At 47.6% G+C, this 23,872-nt stretch overlaps 1 protein-coding gene across 4 annotated transcripts in view; it reads left to right on the forward strand.

Annotated features, from left to right (window-relative positions):
* Positions 1-23,872, forward strand: part of LCORL (ligand dependent nuclear receptor corepressor like) — a 605,370-nt gene that overhangs the window by 67,380 nt on the left and 514,118 nt on the right. For all 4 annotated transcript variants that reach the window (XM_085642364.1, XM_085642362.1, XM_085642363.1 and 1 more), the window contains 2 exons: positions 14,755-14,884; positions 23,367-23,612. In XM_085642364.1, the coding sequence (XP_085498490.1) occupies positions 14,755-14,884; positions 23,367-23,612 (376 nt within the window). The remainder of the gene's footprint in view (positions 1-14,754; positions 14,885-23,366; positions 23,613-23,872) is intronic.

Below are 23,872 nucleotides of genomic sequence, written 5' to 3' on the forward strand. Positions count from 1 at the left end.
CTGCCCTCCGCCGGGAGTGGGGAAGTGTTCACGTGGTACCCCCCTGGCCAGGGGTTGGCGCCTTGATGTCGGGCCTCGCTGGGACCGAGGCCGGGGTCACGTAGGCTGGTGCGCAGAGTCACGTACAATCCAAAATGGAGGAGCCCCGAGGTGCAGGGGACCTCGTGCGGCTTAGCGAGGGAGGAACAGGACCACGCCACGAGGCCGGCCCCAACAATCCTACAAATGTAGTATGTGCCAAATACAAAGATCTTTCCACCAGGGGTACAGCTTTCACATGCAATATGGGCAGCACAGATCTCAATTTTCTTTCTCCCGCTAACCAAGATAACTATTCTTTGAGAAACAGAGGACAAAGAGCTGTATCACTTTCCCAAATGTTTCAGGAACTTTATAGTTGGGCTCAGATTTCACTGATACATTACCAGTGAAATTAGTCATTATAGTTTTACCTGGGCTAAGAATAACTTAGGCCCCTGTAATGCCCTTAGGACCTTGCATATTGCATCACTTATGACGTGGTCAGTGTTATCACTGACATCTGAAATGACATCCCTGACACCATCCAGTGAGTGTAAGTATTTTGTAAGAGTGTGATTGTTACACATGTACTGAGGTACTTTTAATGTTAAAGTACTGAGGGATACCACTTTTAAAATGTTGTTGACCGCATGACTGTGTATCCTTGTGGGTATGGGCGTGTGTTGCTATATGGGTGTATAAGTGGGTGTGAGTAGTTGTGTTGGTGACAGATGCTGTGAGTGGCGGTATTGGTGAGTGGGTGTCAGTGGCTGTGTGGATTAGTGGTTGTGTGAGTGGTTCTGTATGGGTAAGTGGGTGTGTAGTGACTATTGGTGAGTGGGTGTCTGCCTGGCTGTATGGGTGTCTGCCTGGCTGTTTTGAGTGGGTGTTTCATAAAGTGAGTGGGTGTGCGAGTGTTTTAATGCTGGTATGGGTGAGTACAGGGTTGTGCGAGTGCTTGTATAGACGTGTGAATGGGTATGTAAGCGGGTGTGTGAGGGCTTGTATTAGTGAGTGGGTGCCTTGAGAGGCAGATTGGGTGACAGGGTGTGTGTGACTGTAGGTAAATAAATGGGTGTGAGTAGCTGTATGGGTGAGTGTGGTTAAGTGACTGACAGTATGGGTAAATATCTGAAAGAAACATGGGTATAGACTCCTTACCTTAGAATTACCCCCAGGCGTCAGAATGGATCAGGAAAGTTTTTTTTCATCCGCAGTACCTCTGCGTTTCGGAAGGTGGCGTTGGTTGTTTCGGCGTTCGTCGTCTGCGTCGTGGTCACTGCAATGACGTTGCGGCAGCTACTTAGACGCCACCCTTGCGCGCTGACGTCAGTTCTTTCATTTTCCACGCCAGCCAGCGCAGATCCGGGAAGAGTGGTACCTCAGTCATTTTTTGACTAAGTTTTTCTCGACTTTTTTTTTTTTTTTTTTTTTGCAACCGTTTATTACAAAACTCAAAAAATATACAAAGATGGGCCTACAACCTTCCGGCCGGCCGCTAGCAGACAAAAGGAGCATATGATACACATTGTAGAGCGTGTGTTGCGGCTGAGGAAGATGCACAGGAGTTAGCAGCGTTGATAGCCACACCATCCGGACCCCACTGTACGGTTTCATTTTGAACTGAAAGAACAACCAGAAAAACAGACCCACAAGGCAATCCACAATCAGAAATAGTAGCATGTGCTCCCCTGAGAGGGGGACCCTACCAGTCCATAGGAGTTTCAAGAAGGGGAAGAGATCAGGACTAGGGCTGGGTAAACTCAATGCCCGGAACAAGGAAGATGGGTCGGCTAAGGGGATGGGGCAGGCGACGGATCGGGCTATAACGGCGGAGCACAGATTCCCCCGCGGTAGGCGTTCCAGGGGCCCCATACTTTCACCCATGTCCCAGGCTTACCTCTCGCCACATACACCACCTTTTCCCGAGACATGCACCAATCCATATGTTCCTTCCAGGCCGAGACAGTCTGGGACCTCTGGGATCCCCACAGTTGAGCAATATCACGCTTGGCCACCATATATCCCAGAGTCACCCACCACGTCTGTGGCGCCGAGTAGTCGGTAGGTTCCCACACATTCAACAGGCATCTCCTCGCTTCGGGTAGCAGCACCACATGCGTAACCACACGCAGGACCTCATGCACACCACGCCAGAATCGCTCCACCTCCGGGCATTCCCACAATATGTGCAGAAAGGTCCCCAAAGCGCCACACCCACGCTTACACAACCCGTCCACAGCAGTTTTTCTCGACTTTTGACGACGTCTTGTTTCGAGTCTCAGACTTCGAACAGGTGCACGAGGGATGCCTGGTTTTAAGGCCTGCGTTTCCTGTACCCGATGTCTGTGACTGATCCGCACCGTGTGTGCCTCTTTTGCCTGGAGCGCGACCATGACCCCAAGTCGTCCTCCGACTGTCAGTTGTTGACGTCGAAGGCTTTGCGGGAGCTTTCCTGAAAGCTGCTTGAACGACCGCGCTGTTTTGAGGTCCTGGTGGAGAGGGAAGTTGAGGGACGGGTTGCGGAGCCACCATCAGTCTGGCTCGGAGCGGTTCTGGACACTGCGCAGTTTCGGGTTTATCCTCCCGAACAGCGAGTCCAGGACATTCAGGCTATGATTCCGATCTTTCAGGCTTGTCCTGGGTTTAGGTCAGAATGACCCTGAGGCTGCTGGGCCTCATGGCCTCCTGCATCCTGCTGACCAATCATGCCAGGTGGCATATGTGTGCTCTGCAGTGGGACCTGAAGTTCCAGTGGGCGCAGCATCGGGGGAAATCTGTCAGACTATGTCCAGATCTTGGAGGGCACTGGTCAACAATTGCAGTGGTGGCTCACGAACCAGGATTGGGTCAGTAGCAGGTCCCTCTTCCTTCCCCAACCACACTGGTGACGGATGCCTCCCTTCTGGGATGGGGTGGCCACATGGGAGAGGTGGAGATCAAAGGCCTCTGGTCTCTGGCGGAGTCTGGGCTTCACATCCACCTCCTGGTGCTCTGTGCGATTCGTCTTGCACTGAAGGCATTCCTTCCCTCTGTCTGGAAAAGAGTGGTGCAGGTGTTCACGGACAAAACCACCGCCATGTGGTATTGCGACAAACAGGGTAGGATGGGGTTGTGGCCCTGGTGTCAGGAGGCCCTTCGCCTCTGGACATGGGTTGAACATCAAGGCATTTTCTTGGTGGTTCAACCCCTGGCAGGTTCTCTGAATGCCAGGGCGGACTAACTCGGCCGCAGGTGCATGATGGATCACAAATGGCGTCTTCACTCTGAGGTGGTGCAAGGTCTTTCAACAGTGGAGAGAGCCTTGGTTAGATCTATTCGCCACCGACGAGAACACCCAATGTCAGCAATTCTGCTTGTTGGAATTTCCAAAGCGGCAGTCGCTCGGCGTCGCTTGTCGTCACGAGTGGAGTTGCTGTCTGTTGTACGCCTTTCCGCCTATACCACTTCTGCCCAGAGTGCTGAAGATCAGGCGCGACTGGGCCCAAGTCATTCTTGGTGGCTCCGGATTGGACATGAAGAGTCTGGTATCCCGAGCTGCACAACATGGCTTTCGATCCTCAGATCAGACTACCTCTTCGGGAGAATCTTCTGTCGCAGCAGCAGGGGACGGTCCACCACCGAACATGTCCAGTCTCCACTTCCCTGCGTGGAGAGAGCGGCTGCAGTTGACGTCTTTCGACCTGCCTCCCGAAGTCTGTGACGTAATCTTGGCAGCCAGGCGTCCCTCCACGAAGACTGTATACGCCTGTAGGTGTAACAAATACATTTGTGGCATGGTGCACAGCAAAGGCTGTGGATCCTCTTTTTGCCCCTCTTTCTGAAGTACTCTTGTTTCTTCTCTTTAGCCCAGCAGGGCTCTGCTCTGGGCACTATCAAGGGCCTTTGTTCGGCTGCCAGATCAGCCTTCTCTTTTAAAGTCCCAGGTAGTTAACGGTTTCTTGAAAGGCTAAACGCATCTTTCCTCTAATTCCTTTCGTTATGTGGGACTTGAATCTTGTACTGACCTACTTTAATGTGTGCTCCTTTTGAGCTGCTTCATAAATGATCTTTACGTCTCTTAACTCTTAAAACTGCTTTCCTGGTAGCCATCACTTCTGCTAGAAGGGTGATTGAGCTCAGGCTCTTTCCTCAACCTCCAGTTCATCCGGACAAGGTGGTTCTCCGGACCCGTCCTTCCTTTTTTCCTAAGGTGGTCACTGCCTTCCACATCGGGAAGACCATTACTTTGCCCACCTTCTTTCCACCTCCGCATCCTTCAAAGGAAGAGGAGAGGCTCCACTGTCTGGACCCAAAACGTGCACTCCTATCTGGATCGCAAAAAACTGTTCCGGGTGGAGGATCAATTTTTTGTTGCCACGTGGGTGCAAAGAAGAGTCTGGCCGTACACAAATGCACCATTTCTCGATGGGTAGTGTTGTGTATGAAGGCTTGTTACACCCTAGCCAAAAAATGAGCCTCCAGTGGGGCTATGCGCTCACTCCACCAGTACGACAGCAGCAGCTACTGCCTTGGGAAGAGTGCATCTGAATGACCTGTCAGGGGGCCACGTGGGCATCGCTACACACGTTCACCAAACACTACTACCTGGGCAGCCAAGTCCGGAGAGACTGCTTCTTTGGCCGTTCTGTTTTCCAAGACTTTCTGGTGTGATCTTGGTTTGCAGACCAACCACCGGGTTTGATATTGCTGGGGTTATCTATTCTAAGGTAAGGAATCCTATAACTAATGTGTTTCTTTCAGATGCACAAGTTACTTACCTTCGGTAACGATACATCTGTAAAAGATTAGTTAGTTATAGATTCTTGCCCCACCCACCCCGTTCTGCGAACTGATTTCTAGGGTTAAGGACGTTCTTTCAGGGCCCTAGTTTTGTGCGCCAATGGTCAGTGTCTTGCATGGCTCTGTGTTTCTGGCATCCACGCGGGAGTCGTCCAAGTAGCTAGCGGAGTGAGTTGTCCTCCCGCCGACTAACACGGAGCTGACCAACGCCACCTTTTGACGCGCAGCTGTACTTCTGACAAACTTTCCGGATACAGTCTGACACTTTGGGGTAATTCTAAGGTAAGGAATCTATAACCAACTAATGTTTCTTACAGATCTTTTGTTACCGAAAGTAAGTAACTTATGCAACTGGTTGTATGAGTGACTGTATGGTTGAGTGGGTGTGCGAGTTGCATTCTGGAGCAGTGAGTGCGAGTACTGGTATAAGTCTGTGAATAGGTATGTCATTGGCTGAAGTTGTGAGTGGGCATATGAGAGGTTAATAGGGGTGAGGTTCTCTCGATGTCATCAGTGATGTCACTGACCATGTCATGAGTCATGTAATGTGAGGTCCTAAGCAGTGGTGGTCTCGTTTGCAGAGGGGTGGACAAAGGGAGATGGGCATCCAACCAGCCCTCAGGAATCTTGCTGTGTCTGACTTACTAGAGGTAACGGGAAGTTTTAGCCCCCCAAGGACACTCAGGAGCCAAGGGAACGTTTTCTCCACCCCAGACCCCAGGTGACCTCATCCCCCGGGGCCTGGCCTCAATACTGGGTGCCCTGGTCCCACCCAGGGCACTAATTTTTCACATCGAGGTCTTCGGGGGGAGCCTGAGGGCCCCCCCCCTCCCCATGGTCCCTGCCAACTCTCTGCATCCCGCAGAAGCCGGCATTGCTTTTGGACAGAGGGAGCTGCTGAATATACTGCTCCCTCTGTCCAAAAGCAATTCTGTTCCCTTTAGTGCAAATGAGAGCGTTTTTACATGCTCTCGCTTGTACAGAGCAGATTTGCTATGGCTTGGCTGCAAAGATACTCCTGCCGAACCATAGCAAACTGCAGTGTCGCGGAATTGGGCACCCCAGGACATTGCAGGAACCGACCCTGGGGAGTGGCGGTCAACAGCTATATTTGCTCCATTGTTTGATTTAGCCCCAGGGAGGTGATGGTCCCCAGGGCTGTAAGGAAGGCCTGTGCCGCCCGCTCCTTTTAGTTTTTTTAAACACAAGACCCTGGGGAGGTGGTGGCCCCCAGGGGCTGGTGAGAGGCCCAAGTCTCCCTTCCCATCTTTAAAAAAATAAAAATAAATCGGCTGTGGAGAGGTGGTGGTCCCTGGGCATAAGTGCCAGGAGTGGGAGACTGTGCTTCCCCTGCCTGTTTTTGCGTAATGCCACTGGTTGGGCCGATGATAAATGCAACGTGGGAGCCCACACTAACCCCTCACCCCCCCTTTTTCCCTTTTTTTGTTTTGTTTCCTGGTGGGATTTGCTGGTCCATCGCGACTCCCGATGAAATGTTTAAAAAAAAATAATAATAATAATCTTAGTGGTCCGTGGAGGGTACCCTTTAAGAGGTTGAGGGGAGTCAGTGTGTTGCTACCATGCGCCTTTTTACTTTTTTCTTTTCGTCCTGTGACTCTGTTCAACCCGGTCACAAGATGCCTACCAATACATCCTGGTTTAAAGTGTTGGCAGGCAATCAACTTTCAATAGGGTTTCATTAGGATTTTAGGCTCCAATTTTCTATATTTTTAAACTTGAATATCTCAAACTACTAAACGAACTTAAACCAAAGTATGCTTTCTGGACCAACTTCTAGATTTTGCCTTCACTTGGTGGGTGAGAAGATATCTCGCTTCCCTTTGACAGCCTGGCATACTAAAACTTGGAATGTTTTCATGCGGACTTACCTGGCAGTTGCAAATTGATGCTCAGAGCACTGTCCATAATTAAAACACGTGCCTTAAAATGGAGTATTGTGCAAAGTCAAACACGAGATTAAACCCACTAGAAATGTTTAAATTTCAGTTTTTATCATGTTTTCACAAACTCTCCTTGGTTACGTCTCTATTAATGTGCTCTCTAGATGATCAGATTTACCCAGCCCCCCAGATTTACCCAGCCCCCCACCTTCCCCAAAATTAAAGACTTCACGAAGGATTTGTTCAGATCGTTTAATCCAAAGGCTAGTCACTATTTTGGATGCTACATCCTGTCTCGGAACCTCTACTGAGACCACCTCTTTGAACAAATTCATAGGTCTACTCGTACATCACCCTTTTTGGAAGGCAGATTTATTGTTCACTAACTTCAGCCAGAAGAGTGGGTGGGCTCTTACTTAAAATTATTTGACAGCTTCTCTCTGGCTATAAATCCCAAGATAATTTCTAAGGGCCGAATTTTATTTGAATCAAAAAAGGATAATTTTTCCAAAGCTTATGAAAGCAGCTGGAAGAGCTTTTTACTTATGGGACATTGAAATATTTCTTAAATGTTACCTCCAGTATCTTGGTCTTCTGTTGAACTTACAAAAGCTTGTCTATTGGGGCCGTGCTTAAGAAGCTTCATTGGCTTCCGCTGAAGAAGAGATCCTCTTTTACAGCCATGTGCCAACAGGTCTGCTGTACCTTCAATCCTTCACCAAACAGGGGTGGCCATGGCCAAGCAAGATGGTAGACAGGAGGCGCCCCCCCCTCATGATCCTGTTTTTTGGGACAGCAGCGCTGTGCTGTTTAGGGTGCTGGTGGGAAACTGCTCATTGCTGACCCGGGGCTGGAGAGTGTGCCACCTGGCTGTGGATGGTGTCCACCAGTGGCGAGATAGGTGAGTAGTCCTGATGGGTGCAGTGCTATCCGGGGAGGCGGCCTTCCGGTCTGGGCCTGAGGCGGGCATGGCTGCTCAGTCTGCTGTACCTCCAGGAGACCAGTTGAGGGGTGCTGCATTTGCTGGCGTACCTTTGGACGCAGTGCTCCTACTGTGCCCCCCTGCCCTGCCAGCCTTCTATGGCTGCGAGTCCCCGGGCTAGAGTAGGCCCGGTTTTGCCACAGCCAAGGGGCCTCGTGTTCTGGGCCTCCAAAGATTCAGTGGGTCTGAAGTCCATTAGCAGCGGTGAGTGGCATCCTACCGGGCTAGGACCCTGGGGGAGTTTGCACAGGATAGAGGTGGCATGTGGATCCTTGGGACCTGCTAGAAGGGCAGTGACTTTGGGGACACAGGGATCGCACTGAAAACTGGCCTGAAAGGTCTGTTCGGGTCTCGTATGCCTGTGTCATGGGGGCGTTTGCAGGACTATTGTCGCTTAGAGGCCCGACTCCCCGTCTTCCCTGGGAGGGGATCCACCGGCGATGTTGGTAAACACCACCCCCTTACCCTTGATGTAGTTTAGGTGCTATAGCTGCGACTGGTCGGAGTGGCCGTTTAAACCCAGTGTGTGCGACTATCATCAGCTGGAACAAGCAGGACAATATTATTGAACAGTATGCAACCCCTGCTTCCACCTCATAGCACTCAACACACACTGCACCAATTAGGGGAGAAGATTCTGATCAACTAGTGGGGAAAACCCACGAGAGCCAAACTATTGGAAGCTATTCAGGAGTCTCGTGTGGCCCTGGAACATAAGATTGAAAGCCTGGCCCTCGAAGTTAATCTCTTACCCACTCACCCCTGCAAGGTTTATGACCAGGCTCAACTGGCAGAGGGCTCTATCGAGGAGCTGCATATTAATGTTGCCACCTTGAGGAGGCAGGTCACTGCATGTTACGTCCCGCTCTGGGGCCTTTGTTGTGAGTGGAAGATGCAGAGGTATGCTTCTGGTGCAATAATGTGCTCCTGCTGGGATTCCCAGAGCGGGCGGAAGGGGCCAGCCCTGAACGCTCTATAGAAACCTCGATCAGACACTTTAGGACCTGATGGGCTGTCCCATATGTTCAACATTCATAGGCCGCACCATACCCTGTGTCTGTGCTGTGGCCCAGAACTCCCCTGAGGGCTATCATTGCTCACATTCTGAACTATTACGATCAAGACAGTATTCTTAGGGTTGTCAGACACTGACACGATCAAGTATTAATATCATAAGATCTCATCTATCAGGATTACAAAACTAATGTCCAAAGTCCCCGAAAAACATTTTTAGAGGTTAAATCCAAGCTGTGCTCTGGGCCTACATTATATGGTGCTGTACCCAGCTCAGCTGCAGCTACTGTTGGAGAGGAGGAGGTCAGTTTTTTGATGCACCTTGAGATGTTTGCCACTGGTTGGCAATGTGGGACAGAGTGCCTAGAGAGTGCAATGGCTCTTAGATCTCTGAAACGTGGAGAAGTGGATCGTTACGAAACTGGGGCGGAGGGGATGTGATTTCCCCCACTCCCCTGAAATGACTCCTCTTACAAGAGTGGAGATGCAAACAGATGGCACCATGGCCTTGGCTCCCTCAGGGCAGTAGCTTGGGACAGGGGAAACTCCTTTAAAGCGAGAGGGGGGGGGGACTCGCTGCCTATGACCCCTGATAATGGTGCAGCAATGTCTTGAAGCCTAAGACCAGCACCCCTTATGTATAGAATACTTGATTTGCTTTTTATTTTTTTTACAGGGGTGATGAGCGTCGCCCAATTGCGTTCAACTGATGTTGTGATGGATGGGGTGAGGAGAGAGGTTTCCAAGACTATTTTCCATTGTTTCTGCAACTGCTGTTTGTGGAGGGCTTGCTTTGGATTGTATGGGCTGTTGTGACTCTTTATAGCGGGATTGTGTATTTTTTTTTTTTTGGGCCGGTGTCTTCCTCATCATTTGGGGTGTGGGGATTTGGGCTGTAGGTCCTGACGGAGACTCTTTTGAATATAGTGTGGTATCCTTTTGTTGCACTGAATGTCCGGGGGGGGGAGGTAGTCCTATGGATTCCCCCTTATGGGGGTCGACAGTTTCTTGAGGTTTAGTTGTGCAATTTAAAACGGTGCAAATAGCTGCTAACTTGATGGCCCTGGAGTCGAGCATCTTGGGGGATTCAGGATGGGAGGGGGCAGTTTTAAGACACCACCCTGCAGTGAATATAGATGACCGAGTGCGTATTGCTGTCGTGGAATGTCCAAGGGCTCCGAGATTACTCTAAGCGCTATAGGGTCCATTCCTTTCTTAGACACCATAAGATTCAAATTGCCTGCTTGCAGGAGACACCTTTGGGTTCTGGAAGTCAAGTATTTTCTGCCTCTTATTCTGCCTATGCTTTTTGATAGGTTGCAGGAGGTGCTGTCTGACAGTGCAGGGACCCCCATCCTGTGGACAGGTGACTTTAACAGTGTAGGGGGAGGCATCGCTTCCCTTCTTGGTATGGTACCAAACCCTTGACTGGAACCCTAGAGAGGGCAATGCAGAATCTAGGCCTTTTGAATGGGTGGCGCAGATCAAGAATACGTCCTTCTCGAACCCATAATACCTACAGTCAGTTGGACTGTTTTTGGTGGGTGGGCATAACCATGATCACACATGGCTAGGTTTTTGCATGTAGCGTATGGCCTCACATGCTGAGTAGTCTTACGGGCATCTATAGATACCTATACTACTCTCAATTGGGGTAGTATGGATACCAGTGCAGTTGAATGGTAGGCATTGGGGAGAGGATGCAGCCTTGCGTCCAGAGCGGTCGACCTCCAAGCTGGGGAACTGGGATCGAGTCTCAGTAACAACGCTAAACATCCTGTGATTCTGGGCGAATCACTTCATATCCCTGTGCCTAACAAAAATGAATGTGTCCCATTTGTAACAAATTGGTGCTCATGTAAAGGGCTCTGATACCTCATACCCTCTGGTCTAGTCCGCTCCATATAAAACTCCTAAATAAAAAAAAATGTAAAATAACGGTGGTCCGGGGAATGCATTAGTACTTTTTGGTATGTAGAAAGTAAATGGTGGATTTGAACACCCGGGAGGACTACCTAGCAGAGTTACAGAAATGGGAGGTATGCTCAGCAGGGGCATGTATATAAACCCTGGAGGTTCCTAAGGAGGTTTGCTACCATTTGGGATATGCTGGCTAAAACAGGCTTTAAAACCTACCAGCCGTTGTTAAACCGTGAGGGTGAGAAATCTGGTAAACTCCATGCATGGATTTTTTTAGGCGGGGAACCGAGATTGCCCCTATTGTGGAGATGCACAAGGGCATTTACAGAGTCGGCAACAGGATATTCTGACAACCTTACTGAACCATTTTAAATTAATATATACCTGGCTGGCCTGCTGGAAGCTAAGAGTAGAATAGATGGCTTCCTGGCTGGGGTGAGACTGCCAAGGTTGCGGAGGAAGGCTGTTACAATTGGTGGAAGAACTCACTGTGATTGACGTGTGCAAGGCCATTGATGCATTGAGCCGATCTAAAGCCCCTGCAGGAGACCGAATCACTTTGAGGATCAATCATGCTTATTTCTCGATCTTCAAAGAAACTTTTTTAAAGGTTTATCTGGAAGCCAGGAAGAAGAGCTTATTCTCACCCACAGAGGAGTGGTATGTCTCATGCTGAAGCCTGGAGGGAATCCGGTAGACCCATCTGCGCATAGGCTCCTAACAATGCTTAATACAGATCTTAAGGTCCTATGTAAACTATCGCTGACATGCTTTGGTGGAGTGCTCAAGGATTTGGTCCATGAGGACCAATGTGGTTTCATGCAGGCCCATAATGCCACTTATAATCTTCGTAAGCTGTCCTATATGTTGTATGATACCATGGGGGGGGGGGGGGAGAGAGGGCCCTGGTGTTCCTTTGACCTTGAAAAAGCCTTTGATACAGTGGAGTGAGGCTTTTTTTTAATGGCAGTGCTAAGGGGCATGGTGTTTGGACCTACTTTATGCTTATGGATACAGCTTCTGTACAGCGCAACATCTACATGCATTAAGGTGGGGGGGGGTGAGTTCTCTGAACTGTGGTTGGTGGAGCGAGGTACTCGTCGGGGCTGCCCCCTCTTGCCCTTCCTGTTTGCCTTAACAGTCAAGTCCCCTGCACGAGGGGATTGTAGAGGCTACTATGCGCTATCTTAAACACATTGGCGTTGTATGTGAGTTTGGCCTGGGGTAGGACAAGCTCATGGATCAACCTGTGTGGTTGATCTGATGCAAGAAGGGTATGTTCCTCCATGAGGCGCTCCACCGTGCAGGCCACTGCAGCTGTGCTGCCAAATAATGCTTGAAGTTTGGAGCACCCAACCCCCTTTCTCAACCGGCTGCTGCAGTTTGCTGCCTCCCTTGTTCGAAACTACTCAGTGCAGAGTGTACAGTGCGCAATGTAGATTTTGGTATATGGACCGGGAGGTTATAGAAATAATAAAGTAGCATTACCATGATTGATAAGGTGAACCTAACTTGGTGTATGTGGCAAGATGCTACAGAATGCATCTGGGAGCGCAATAAGACTATGACCCAAGTTAGATGGCCATCTATTAGGTCTTGGGTTGCGTGATAGTTAATCCCCAGATAATGAAAGGTGTGGGATTCCCAGGGCAAGAATTGTGATTCCGTTAGCAAATCTTGCCGCGCGCAGTCTGGGTGTAAAGGAAATAGCAGGACTTTGCCCAATTAACCCCCAACCCAGAGGCAGCTCTGAACTTCTGCAATATGGCATGAATGTTGGCAATCCCTTCCCAGATATCACGTATATAGATGAGGACGTCATCCGCGTACTGAGTCTACATGCATTTTTATCATGCATTGGAATGACCCAGGCATGGCCCCGGTTCCAAAGCCTCTGTGCCAGCAGCTCGTTTGCCAGGCCAAAAAGCAGAGGAAAAGGAAGAGATGCATTGGCCGATTTTTAAAGGTTGTGGGTTCGGTATGTAAGAGCCAGATTAGGCCATGTAGTCTACCTGGTATGCCAAAAGCAGTTTGTGTCAAACATATACCCCTCAGTCTACCGTGTTCAAAGCTTTCTCCAAGTTAAGCACTGTGCACTCCATCACTCTATGCAGCCGGTGAATGTTTAAGGTAGTGGATCTCTCGGGCACAAAACCATTCTGGTCCGCATGTACCATTCAGATAATGTTTATGTAGTCTGCACACTATTTTTACTCTGATTTTGTAATCTTATAATCCGATCCCTGCATCGTTAATGGTCGATAAGAGGTAAGCACTGAGTCCGTGTCTGGTTTTGGTAGAGATACGATCAAGGAGCTACTCGTCTGGTCGTATTGTTATAGTTCTAGCAGTTTAGGAGCAATGTGGTGTCCATCAATTGTGTCTTTTGCTTCCTCGCACTAAGTGTGCCGGGTATGCCCAGACGTGGGTCCCGGACTCACTGACACTGGATTCAAGCTATCCTGGCTGATGAGGGGTGAAACCCTGAAACCTGTCCTAGGATGCTTGTTGCCGGTCCAGGGAGGACCTGGCTTGGCAGTTTGGGCTGGACTGTCCCTAAGAGGCACCGGGTCAAGACTGATTTGCATATGGCCAGGTCTAAACTGGGGTGGCATGCTGAGCAAACAAATGATGGATTTAACTCTGGACTCTTCACTGGGGCTGAATGTTTTGATTTGTTCCGCATTCTGTCCAATTGCGTGTCTTTTGCTTGGTGGTTGTTCCCCTAATAGCTGCTTTAACCTCCTGCTAAGTAAGGGGAGAATTGAGCTTATCTGTCTAAGAGACAACTCTGAGGGTCAGTGAAAGGCGTGCATGGCATTGTGACAGTCCACAAGCAGAGGGTCATAGAGGACTTGATAATGCTCTGTTAATGCGTCCTGTATGCCAATATGGTCCTTGGCCAGAGTTCCCTTTGGAGTCCCTACCAAGGTGATCAGCAAAGTCTGATTAGCATTGCTCAATAGCCAGGCCAATAGGCGGCCAGATTTGTCACCGCGTGCGTCTTGGCCTGGTATGCACGGAAATAGAGATGGCGTAGTTAAGTAAGCTAGGCATTGTATTGTATAATCTTTTGTATAGTGCTATCTGCCACCCTACGGCATGTTCGTCCATCAGCAATTTCTACTGTGCGCGGTCTTCTCGAACATCCGCCTCTAACTTAGTAAGGGAGGACTCCATGCCCAAAAGCAAGTGGGGGTTTACAAATGTAACTTTCTGCAGTAGTGGGACCTCAGTAGTGGCAATTGTGTAGTGGATCCGCCAGGCCTCCGTTCTTATTCGCACAATTCAGTGGGGTGTACAAGCAGTCCCGCAGTGTTCAAAAGCGAGGGGAGACCTCTGCTGACATCCCGTGCCTACACAGTCCCTGTAGGCCTCGCCCCTGGAGACCCCCACTATGTATCTGCACATAATTTAGCCCACTACCGGGAAGGGGATGCCTCCTGGCTGTATGTCCATTAAGAAGGTCATGGTGTAGGACCTGCAACACCCCTGAATCCACCACATTGAAAAGGACAGTATATCCAAGTCTTTGCTGCAGACGCTGCTCCAGCCTCTGCATTTAGAGTCCTCCGTGGGTCTAGGCCGTGCAGGCCCGATGCAGGCACCCCTCTGTTGGTGGCGTCCCCAGACCTAGGAAGGCCATGAAAAATGGGGTTCATAAGTGCCGTGCCAGCCGCCACAGCCTGAGAGACTACTATATTCAGGCACCCTGATGTGGATGGTGGCAAGATGCGGGTCTCCCGCCGGCACTACCTTAAAACCCATCCACCAACTTGGCTGGCTACACTCCCATGAGACTCTTTGTAGTATTGCATTGTGATTTTTAAAGTCTGGCACAGCTCCTAGGTCCCAAAGACTTGTTGACTTTTTTGAATGATTGAAACCCAACTGCTTGTTTTTTTAAATCATTCCATAAGTTAAAATATAGGTATAGATGTATGGAGGCAACTCCTTTCTAGCGGACCAATATTGCTTGTTTATTTGCAAGTGCATGTTTATTTTGGAGAAATCCAAATATAACCAAATGGACCTTAAAATGACAATATGTAACTTGCCTATACAAATAGTGTTTTTTGAGTAGTGGAATACTATTGGTTTCATTGCCTCCATGTGGCTGTTTGCTTTTTCTAGGAATGTACTCCCACGGTTTATTCTTCACAGTCCACTCCTACTGAGGAACGGTTATCTCAGGTTCAGTACAATGCTGACAAGATTGAATGCCAAGCAGAGAATTACCTAAATGCACTCTTTCGAAAGAAAGGTAAGAAATGCCTAAATGCACAGCCCAACAATAATACTAATGTTTAAGTGTTCTAGATTTTATGTTGAATTAAAGATTTCCCATCCTGGATTTTCATTGCTAGTCAAACTTTACAATACCCTCGCCCGTGTACGGAATTCTGAAATACGTTTTGTGTATAAAACAGATTGTGCCGGCACTCCAAGCAGCACAGTATGCTGCCTTTTAGCAATGCCCCCTAGCATTGTGGTAGATGCAGTCATTGCATCCTCCAATCCCATTTTTAAAATCTTAATTTCTCCAATGTTGAATCCTTCATAGATGCCTATACTTAAATCCTCTCCACCATGGAACTGGGAGTCCCTCAGTAGACCTAGTGAGCTGTACAATGTTAAACGAACACAAACGCTTTTGTACATTATTCGTTTTTTGATTGCAAGTGGCATAGGAATATCGTTGCGTTACAACTGTTCAACAGAGGATCCTCAATTTAAGACCCACCTAATACTGCCCAATATAGTCCACTGCCCAGAGTTCGAAAACTGAGGAGGTTCATAAAGTAACACTCAACAGATAACAATGAAAGGACAGACATGCTGATTAATAAATTCCTTAAGTTACCTTTGAGGCGGGAGGCGTATAATGTTGGATGATCCAGATTGTTCACTATTTGGAATGGTCTGTGGTAGTAGGGGTGAAGGTGTGGGACGCGTATCGACATCTGGATGAATTTGACCAACTTGTATGTGCTAGGGGGTTGTCAGTACGGGACTCATACCTTCTATGACACTTTAGTGCATGCTAGGGTGGGCACACGTCCGCATTGGCCTCCACTGCCTTGAGGGATTCTTCTCACTCCACTCGGACCCCTGCAGTACCATGGATGTTTTTTGCAAGGTAATCCAATTCAGTGCACATTCCTCTCCAGATCTCTAAAGCAGTGGACAATCTGGTGGGCATTCTGGTAATTGCCAGGCCTTCACTTGGCACCTTTTGTCTAGTGCAAGGGTGAGGTACAGGAATTTGTGCATATTTTGTAGTTTTTTTGTGCAAGAGATGTTCACTGTGTGGCCTGTCCATCCTCCGCCTCCGAGACCCTGGTTGCCAATTCTGCCTGCATGTTGGTTGACCCTCTCCTTCATGAGGTCTAGTTTGGCAACAGACACATGCAGAGTATGTAAGCAAATTAATATTCTTGACCATTGCTAGTCTTTGTCCCAACCAGGCATTAGTCCGTGTTACTCGGATCTGCCTCCCATTGGGCTTTTAGGGCTGTTGGATGTTGCTATTCCTTCCTAAGGAGAGCACTGGATAGTCACACCACCGCGTGTCTGGCGTGACCATGCACCAACAAGGTCTAACACTGGACTTCGCCAGTTCATCCTGGGTTGTGCTCCAGCAAAGGGAAAGCAGATGTGTCCGAGCAGAATACAAGATAAAGCCCCCAGGTGAGAGCCCTTCCTATTAAGTCCTCATAGCCTGAGCAATCCATCTGTGAATAGATCATTCCCCTCTACCCCTGCACTATCATGCACACAACCCCACCCCAAGACAGTCCAATATAACACATTCCCCCATAAGTGCCCAGACTTCAGAGCCTGGACCCCCAGCCCTTCTATAAACCTACCCATGTTGAATTAGGACAAGTCCCTTTTAAAAAAAGAAGTGTGTATATTTGGCCCTGTGCTCATCATTCTGACTAAAGTTGTCTTACGGTACATAATGATTGTCGTCTTATTTTTAATTTTGCTGCACAGCCTTGTTGGCTACTTTCAGTACTTGTGTATTATGTTATGATTTGTCCAAAAGTGCTCTTTATTTTGTTATGCACTTCTTCCCCTTGCTCTTTCTATCTCTCTTCTCGCCTCCTTTATGATTCTGTTAATTTACGACATGTATGGTATCACTATCTGCTGTTCATCCAATCTTTTGCTTTGTTTCTTGTTTTAAATGCCAATAAAGACCGCTTAAAAGAAATATTAAACCCCTATAATAGCAAAAGGACGCTTGAAGATGGAAGGTTTTCTTACCTGCTGCCACTGTAAGAGGGGGGGAGAGTTGCTTTGGAATTGTATAACCAGTTATTGATATGCTTGCCTGTTTGGAACTACATTTTCTCTAGGTTTTGTGGGAATGTTTTCTTTTTTTAAATCTGTTTTTATTTCGTGGGTGAATACAGTAAAAGTTACAAGCACAGGTGATGAGTACTCCTTTGCAACACTAGTGTCTGATATAAAACAGATTGACCTACAATACATAGCATTTCCTTTACAATGCGATTTACATTCCAATGTCCATTCTAGTTGCACGAGGTATGGTGTGCGAGGACAGGAATATGTGGCTTGCTATGCTTGGATGTGTGCATCAGCAGTTGACAATGGTGGTAGAGGAAGTAATCCTGTGCATTAAATGTGGCGTATCTATTACGTCTGCTGCTGTAGGTAGTGGGGGGGGGGCAGTTGAGTAAGGCTTGGACAAATCCATAATAACTAGGTAACCTCAGCCCAACTGGGGTGTTGACTGACCTGGTGTGTGGATTGCAGTTGAGGCACGTGTTGCGACCTTAAGCATCAAAAGGCTTTAATGAACAGGGGCATGCTCTTTGCCCCTTCTGTGATGTGACTACCTCTGCTATGCAAAGGTGAATCAGGGTCTCGTGGCTTACGAATACACTGGTGAAGTGATGGTGGGAGTATGTATATCTTGTGATGGTTCGCGCTGAAGGTCGTGTAAAGTCGTGTCTCAATTTGCAGTGATGGGCATTTTGTGGATGCCTATGGTGTTTCCAATGTGCATTGCCACGCCTTCAGCCCTTGCCCACACAAATAGTGAGGGACTCCAGGCTATGGAGGTGGTGGGGGGAGGGGGCAGGGGTAGTCAGGCGATTTCCACCTTTTCGTAATCAGGCGTTAGGCTACTAGCAGGCCCAGATCAAAAAAGTGGGAGGTGACTTTCTGGCATTTGCCTCTGGGGTAGAGCTGTAATACACACCTCCCAAGTTTGATAGGCTGTAACCGGTGCAGGCAGTCAAGGAAGTGTCTGCCATGTTGGCCTGCTAGCCACACCCCCTCATGTGGATTTTGTTTCTTGTTGAATCAATATGGCTGCTGTGAAGATTGAAGGTGTAATCCTCACCACAAAGTCAAATTAATAGATGGTCAGAGTTTAGGTGAACCTACCACTGCATACCCCCACATACCACCCCACGGCAAGCAAGGTCCTGGATCAAGAACTGTTCTGTGTAATGTAAGTGGGGTTGGGAGGCTACCGACTTCACCAGATATTGCCTCTTAGGCAGTGACCTCTTGAAAGTTGAGATTTTTTAAGCAATGCTTGAAATGTAAAGACAGTCCATAAATCCATTAGGCTGGTCACTAAAATGCGAAGACTGGCTTAAGATGTCACACCTGACATTGGGCCATTTGACTATTTTTCCTTCACTGCAGCTCGAGCTCTGCTTTAGGCTGTAATTGCAGCAACGTCATTACAGCACTGGCAAAGAACGCACACCTAAAATGAGCCAGACTTGTTTGGTTTCTCAATTCTTGGTTGAAATATTTTGCAGAAGTCCAAAAAGAAAAGTCCTTTTCTAGTCTATTTTCCCAAACTCTTCCTGGGGACACTAATTTGAGATTGTGAATGGCTCCTCCTTCTTTTTTTTTTTTTTTTTTTTTTTTTGGTATTTACTGCCTTTCGTATTTTTTTTCTTTTTATACAGGTTTATGCAAGTGGCATTTAAGTTTGATGCATTCTTCAAGCAATTCATGGATGAAACTTGAATTAAGCAGCAGTACCATCTGTTTTGTATTCAGTATGAGTTCAAATACATTTTGCATTTCACATCCACTCATACCAGTTGTCACTTAATTTTCTTTTGCCATTCAACATGCTCTAGCTTTTGGTGACCAGCACTATATTTAAGTTTTTTTTTTTTTTTTTTTTTTTTTTTCTTCTTGGAACTGTTACTCCAGTATTGGAACCTTCATAGATTCACATGCTTTAATCCTTCCCCGTCGTCTAGATGGGAGTCCCCGGTATATTAAAAAAAGCAAAGCTTCGATAAATACAAAAGGGGAAAAAGGCCTAGGCCCATTTCCATTTTGTAGCCCATAAGTCATTCTGTAAATGAGACTAAACTTTTCCCTGCACCAATCCGGACCTTTCACCCTCTAGAACACTCCTGAGAAAACCTTAGCCCCTCAGATTTTCTACAACACGTTGTACTAGGGAGTCTCCTTTGAGCTCTGCTCAAACTTTCTCCTGCTACTTAAGAAGATTTGGAGTTTGCTACTTGTTCCAAGAAGAGGTTCTACACTGATCCTCATTCTGACTGCATCTACTGTCTTTACCCGGACCATCAAGCGAAAGACACCTTTTGGATTTGGCTTCAAAAGCTTAAGGCCAGAAAGAAGGGGATCACTAGTGATAGCGATGAGGCATCCTCTTCATCTAGGTCTCAAGAGTAAGAAATCACCTCATACCTCAGAAGAGTGTCCTGAGAAGGCTTCAAAGACCACTCATGGGTATTCTGGGCTCAGTACCTCAATTTCAACATAGAGAAAAGAGTAAGGGACATGCTTCGGGGGGTAAGGCTGTAAAAGACTGGTTCTGAGCCGTCTACATCACCCCCTCCGGTCAAACAATAGTTCAAGAAGCCTTCCTCAATGCCTCCTGAAGTAAAATCTACTATTTCTGCATCGTCGACAGGATCGTCTTCGAAGAAAATTTCGTTGACGACGAAGATTGAGGTAAAGTTGGTCCCAAAGAAGCCTTCATGACCTGTGACTGATGACTCTCCGTCGCCGATGTCCCTATCTATGACTGTTTCGACGACTGCCTCAATGAGAACTTTGACGACTGGTCCGACGGCCGGATCGTCTACGACGTATAAGGCACTGCTGTTGATGACGACTGCATTGACGATGGGAAAACAACACCAGAGAAATTGGAAGTGGCCATGAAGAGAATTGCACCAGAAATCGCCTCACCGAGTAAGATTACGCCTCTTGTACCATCACACCTGCTGGAGGAGCAGGGATCAGAGGAGGATGAAGGCCCTTTTGGCTATGCATGTAGCCCTTCACAATTGCATGTGAAGTGTCCGGACGATGACTTTGAGGAGGAATACGGGGAGTATCAACACCCTCCAACAATATCGTCAGGGTTACCAGGAAGAGATGGTTGGCATGCTGTCTTCCTTACAGATGGACCTGCAGTTTATGTTGGCGGACTACAGAAAGGTTTTCACAAACTCCAGAATCTCAGGAGGTACCATTAGCTGTTCTGCGCCCACGCTCCATTCCAGCTACTCCAGTTAGAAATAGGGAGTAAATGGGGAGTTACTGCCAGAGCCCTTGCCAAGATCACCTCATCAGGATCCAGTCACCGCGAATGATGACCAAGAGGAGGGAGAGAACTGACCCCAACAGGGAATGGGATGACTACCTTATTCCTTCGCTGCCTTCTCCCTCCAGTGCCGATTGACTTACCGCCGGAGGACCTTGGCAGATTCAATATTTTTATGACCAGGGCAGCGAAGAGATTTGAACTTCCAATGTCAACTACCCAGACGGAGTTTATCTTGTATGATTTCAAGGAGCCGTACCGGAAATCAGTTCGAGCTATCCCGATCATTAGCCAGGTTTGGGAGGCAGGCCTTAAGGTCATGAGGGCACCGGCGACTATCACACTGGTGCTCGCCAGACTGGAGAAGTATAAAGCTCCTATGGATGCTCCAGCTTGTTTAGTGGGCCATCCCAAACCAGACTGTCATATCCCAGGCTGCTAAGCAGAAGTCAAAAAATCTGTCTGCTCCCGTTATGCCTCCTGACAGAGGGTAGACGCTTGGAAAATGGTTTTCTTCCATGTCTGCTCTTTTGGTCAAAGCCGCGAATGCCCTTGCCAATCTGGGCAGATAAGATAGGCAGATGTGGTGTGACCTGACGCCTTACATAGACCTCATTCCTGAGGATAGTAGACAGGTCAGGAAAATCCTTCAGGAGGGAGAAAGGGCTTCAGCTGAAGTCCTTGATTGTGCGATGGACATCGCGACCATAGCTTTCAGATCGGTTGGAGGGGCGGTGGTGTTGCGCGGTCAAGGATGGCTGAGAGCAACAGCTTTTAGACCGGAGGTCCAGAATAAGATCTTGGATCTTCCCTTCGATGGGGAAGCTTTGTTTGGGAAACATGTTGATGATGTGCTACAAAGTATCAAGAAGGATATAGATACCACAAAGGCCCTGGGGACACTGCAGTACCGGACGGTGCCCTTTTGAGGAGCTAGAGAAGAGGCCAAACATCATATCGAGGGGGATACCAACAGAACAGATACTGCTCCTACTCTACATCTTCTCAGCCGTACCAACAACAGTACAGTCAACGACAGCCAGGGGGCTATACAAAATCTGACCCTAGAGGAAGAGGTTGTCAAGGAAAGGATAACTCGCGAAGACCATGACAACCTTCAGGATCCGGCTACATTTATCCCATTTCCTCCAGAAGTTCCCCTGGGGGGAAGAATTGCCTATCTTCTTCATCATTGGCGAAAAATAACTACGGACCAATGGGTCCTCAATCTAATGCAATTTGGACATACTTTAGAGTTCCTTCAAATCCCCCCCCCCCCCCCCCCCCCTTTCTTGTACTCCTCAAAGTCAAGAGGTCAAGCATCTGCATCCAATGCGCTTGGAGATTTAAATGCTCAAAGGGAGCAATAGAACCGGTGCCAATCTCCCAGAGTGAGGGGATTTTATTCCAGTTTTTTTCCTAGTCTATAAGAATGTTTGTCAATGGCGTCCTATTCTGGACCTGAGAACTCTTAAATACTTAGCTCAAAAAGCAATCTTTCTGGATGGTTTTCTTCCAAGACATTCTGATACTCTTAACCCTAGGGGTTCATATGACCACCTTAGACTTGCAGGATTCATATAATCCCCATTCATCCTTCCCACAGGCAGTATCTTCAGTTTGCTGTAGCCGGAGGCCAGTACCAGTTCAAGGTACTGTCGTTCGGCATCAAATCGGCCCCAAGAATTTTCACAAAATGTCTGGCTCCAGTGGCGGCTTTTCTAAGGGAACAGACACCAGGTGTTTCCTTACCTGGACGACTGGTTAATCAAAGCGACTTCACGAGCATCGGCTCAGTCATCAACGGTGGCATGTGTAGAATTGTTTGCCTAGCTGGGCCTGACTCTGAACACTGAAGTCATCCCTCCATCTTGCTAGGAACATCACGTTCTTGGGGGCGATTCTGGACACCACAGTAAACAAAGCATTTCCTTCCATGGAGAGACAACCGAGGCTTATCTCTCTATCCCAGGCATTTGCAAAAAGAAACTGTCTTTCAGTATGCCATTACAAGTCACTACTGGGAACAATGTCCTCTTGCATCCTCCTCGTTCATTTCTGCCGATTTTGAGAATGCGTCAGTTGCAGGAACAACGGGATCGACAATGGCGCCAAGCAGTGGTATCCTTCGACATTGTAAAAATCACACTTGGCCATGGTTCAAGCAGTAGCGTGGTGGACCCAACAACGGAATATCTCACACTGCCTTTCCTTCCTTACCGAACCAGCTCTGCTGGTTATTACCACCGATGCATCCCTAGAAGGTTGTGGGGGGCTTCTCTTCAAGAACTCGTGGTCAGTGGTTGTTGGTAGTTACAGGAACAGCAACTCCACATCAATTTACTGGAACTCTGGGCAATGGGATTAGCATTGCTCGCTTTCCTGCCGAGTACAAGGATCTGCTGTACTAATCAGGACAGACCACACAACAGCAATGCATTATCTCAACAAACAGGGTGGTAGAAGATCACTCTCCCTGTCTCTGGAAGCCCAGAAAATATGGGAATGGGCTGTTCAAAATGGAATCACGGAAAGCAGAACTTACTTACTAGTAACTGTAGTTCTCCAGTGTTGGTAACTTTCATAAATTCACGTTCGACCCATCCTCCTCCCCTGAGGCTCACCTTTTGTTTTTTTTTTTTTTTTTTTTTTTTTTGGGGGGGGGGGCACAAACATTATCTTTTGCACAAGTGCTCAAATCTGAGGGGCTAAGGTTTTCTCAGGAGTGCTCTAGAGGGTGAGGTCCTGATTACGCCAGGGAAAAGTTTATTCTCATTTCCTTGATGACTGTTATGGGCCTAGGCCTTTATAATATTTTGTATTTATCGAAGCATTGCTTTTTTTATATACCGGGGACTCCCATATCGACGACTGAGAATGATTAAAGTATGTGAATCTATGAAAGCTACCAATACTGGAGAACTACACTTACAGGTAAGTAACGTGTTCTTCTCCTTAATACATCTTACTAATACTGTGACCCTTTCCTCTAACAAGTGGAAAAGTCTTCAAAAGCACCCTCTGTCATTTAGTGACTTATACGGAGGTTTGAATAACTGTAAATTCAAAAATCAGTTTAAATGATCTTCATCTGCATGTTTTATGGCTAATTATGTAAACTAGCTGTTTTTAATGTTGATTTTATGTATTCCTTTAGATCTTCCTCAGAACTGTGATCCTAACATTCCCTTAGTTGCTCAGGAATTAATGAAAAAGATGATACGTCAGTTCGCAATTGAATATGTTTCAAAAAGCCGAAAAATCCATGAGAGCAAAAATGGATCTTTTATCTCCAATCATACATGTAATGGTGTCAAAGTGAACCAAACTCTTGTTCAGGAAGAACAGGACGGGCCCTTGGACCTTACTGTTGCACGAACGGGGGAACAGAATATGAAGCAAGGTAAGGTCTTAAGGGCTTTTTGTGTGCTTAAAAAAGTGGGCCATATCTGTTCTTGAGTACTGTTCAATTGGTTGTCTCTGTGAATTCTTCACCTCGGTACATATTTTCATGTCCGTAATTGTTTTTTACTACATTGGCAAATTGAGCTCAAAGTTGGCTTTTGGGATTATACCCGCCCAGTTGTATGTGAACAGTTGTAAGGCTTGTCTAACCCCTTCATATCCATAGAGAATTATAACCTGTTTACATGAATTGAATGT

Source organism: Triturus cristatus, chromosome 2_2 (assembly GCF_964204655.1).
Source record: "Triturus cristatus chromosome 2_2, aTriCri1.1, whole genome shotgun sequence".
Classification (NCBI taxonomy): Eukaryota; Metazoa; Chordata; class Amphibia; order Caudata; family Salamandridae; genus Triturus; species Triturus cristatus.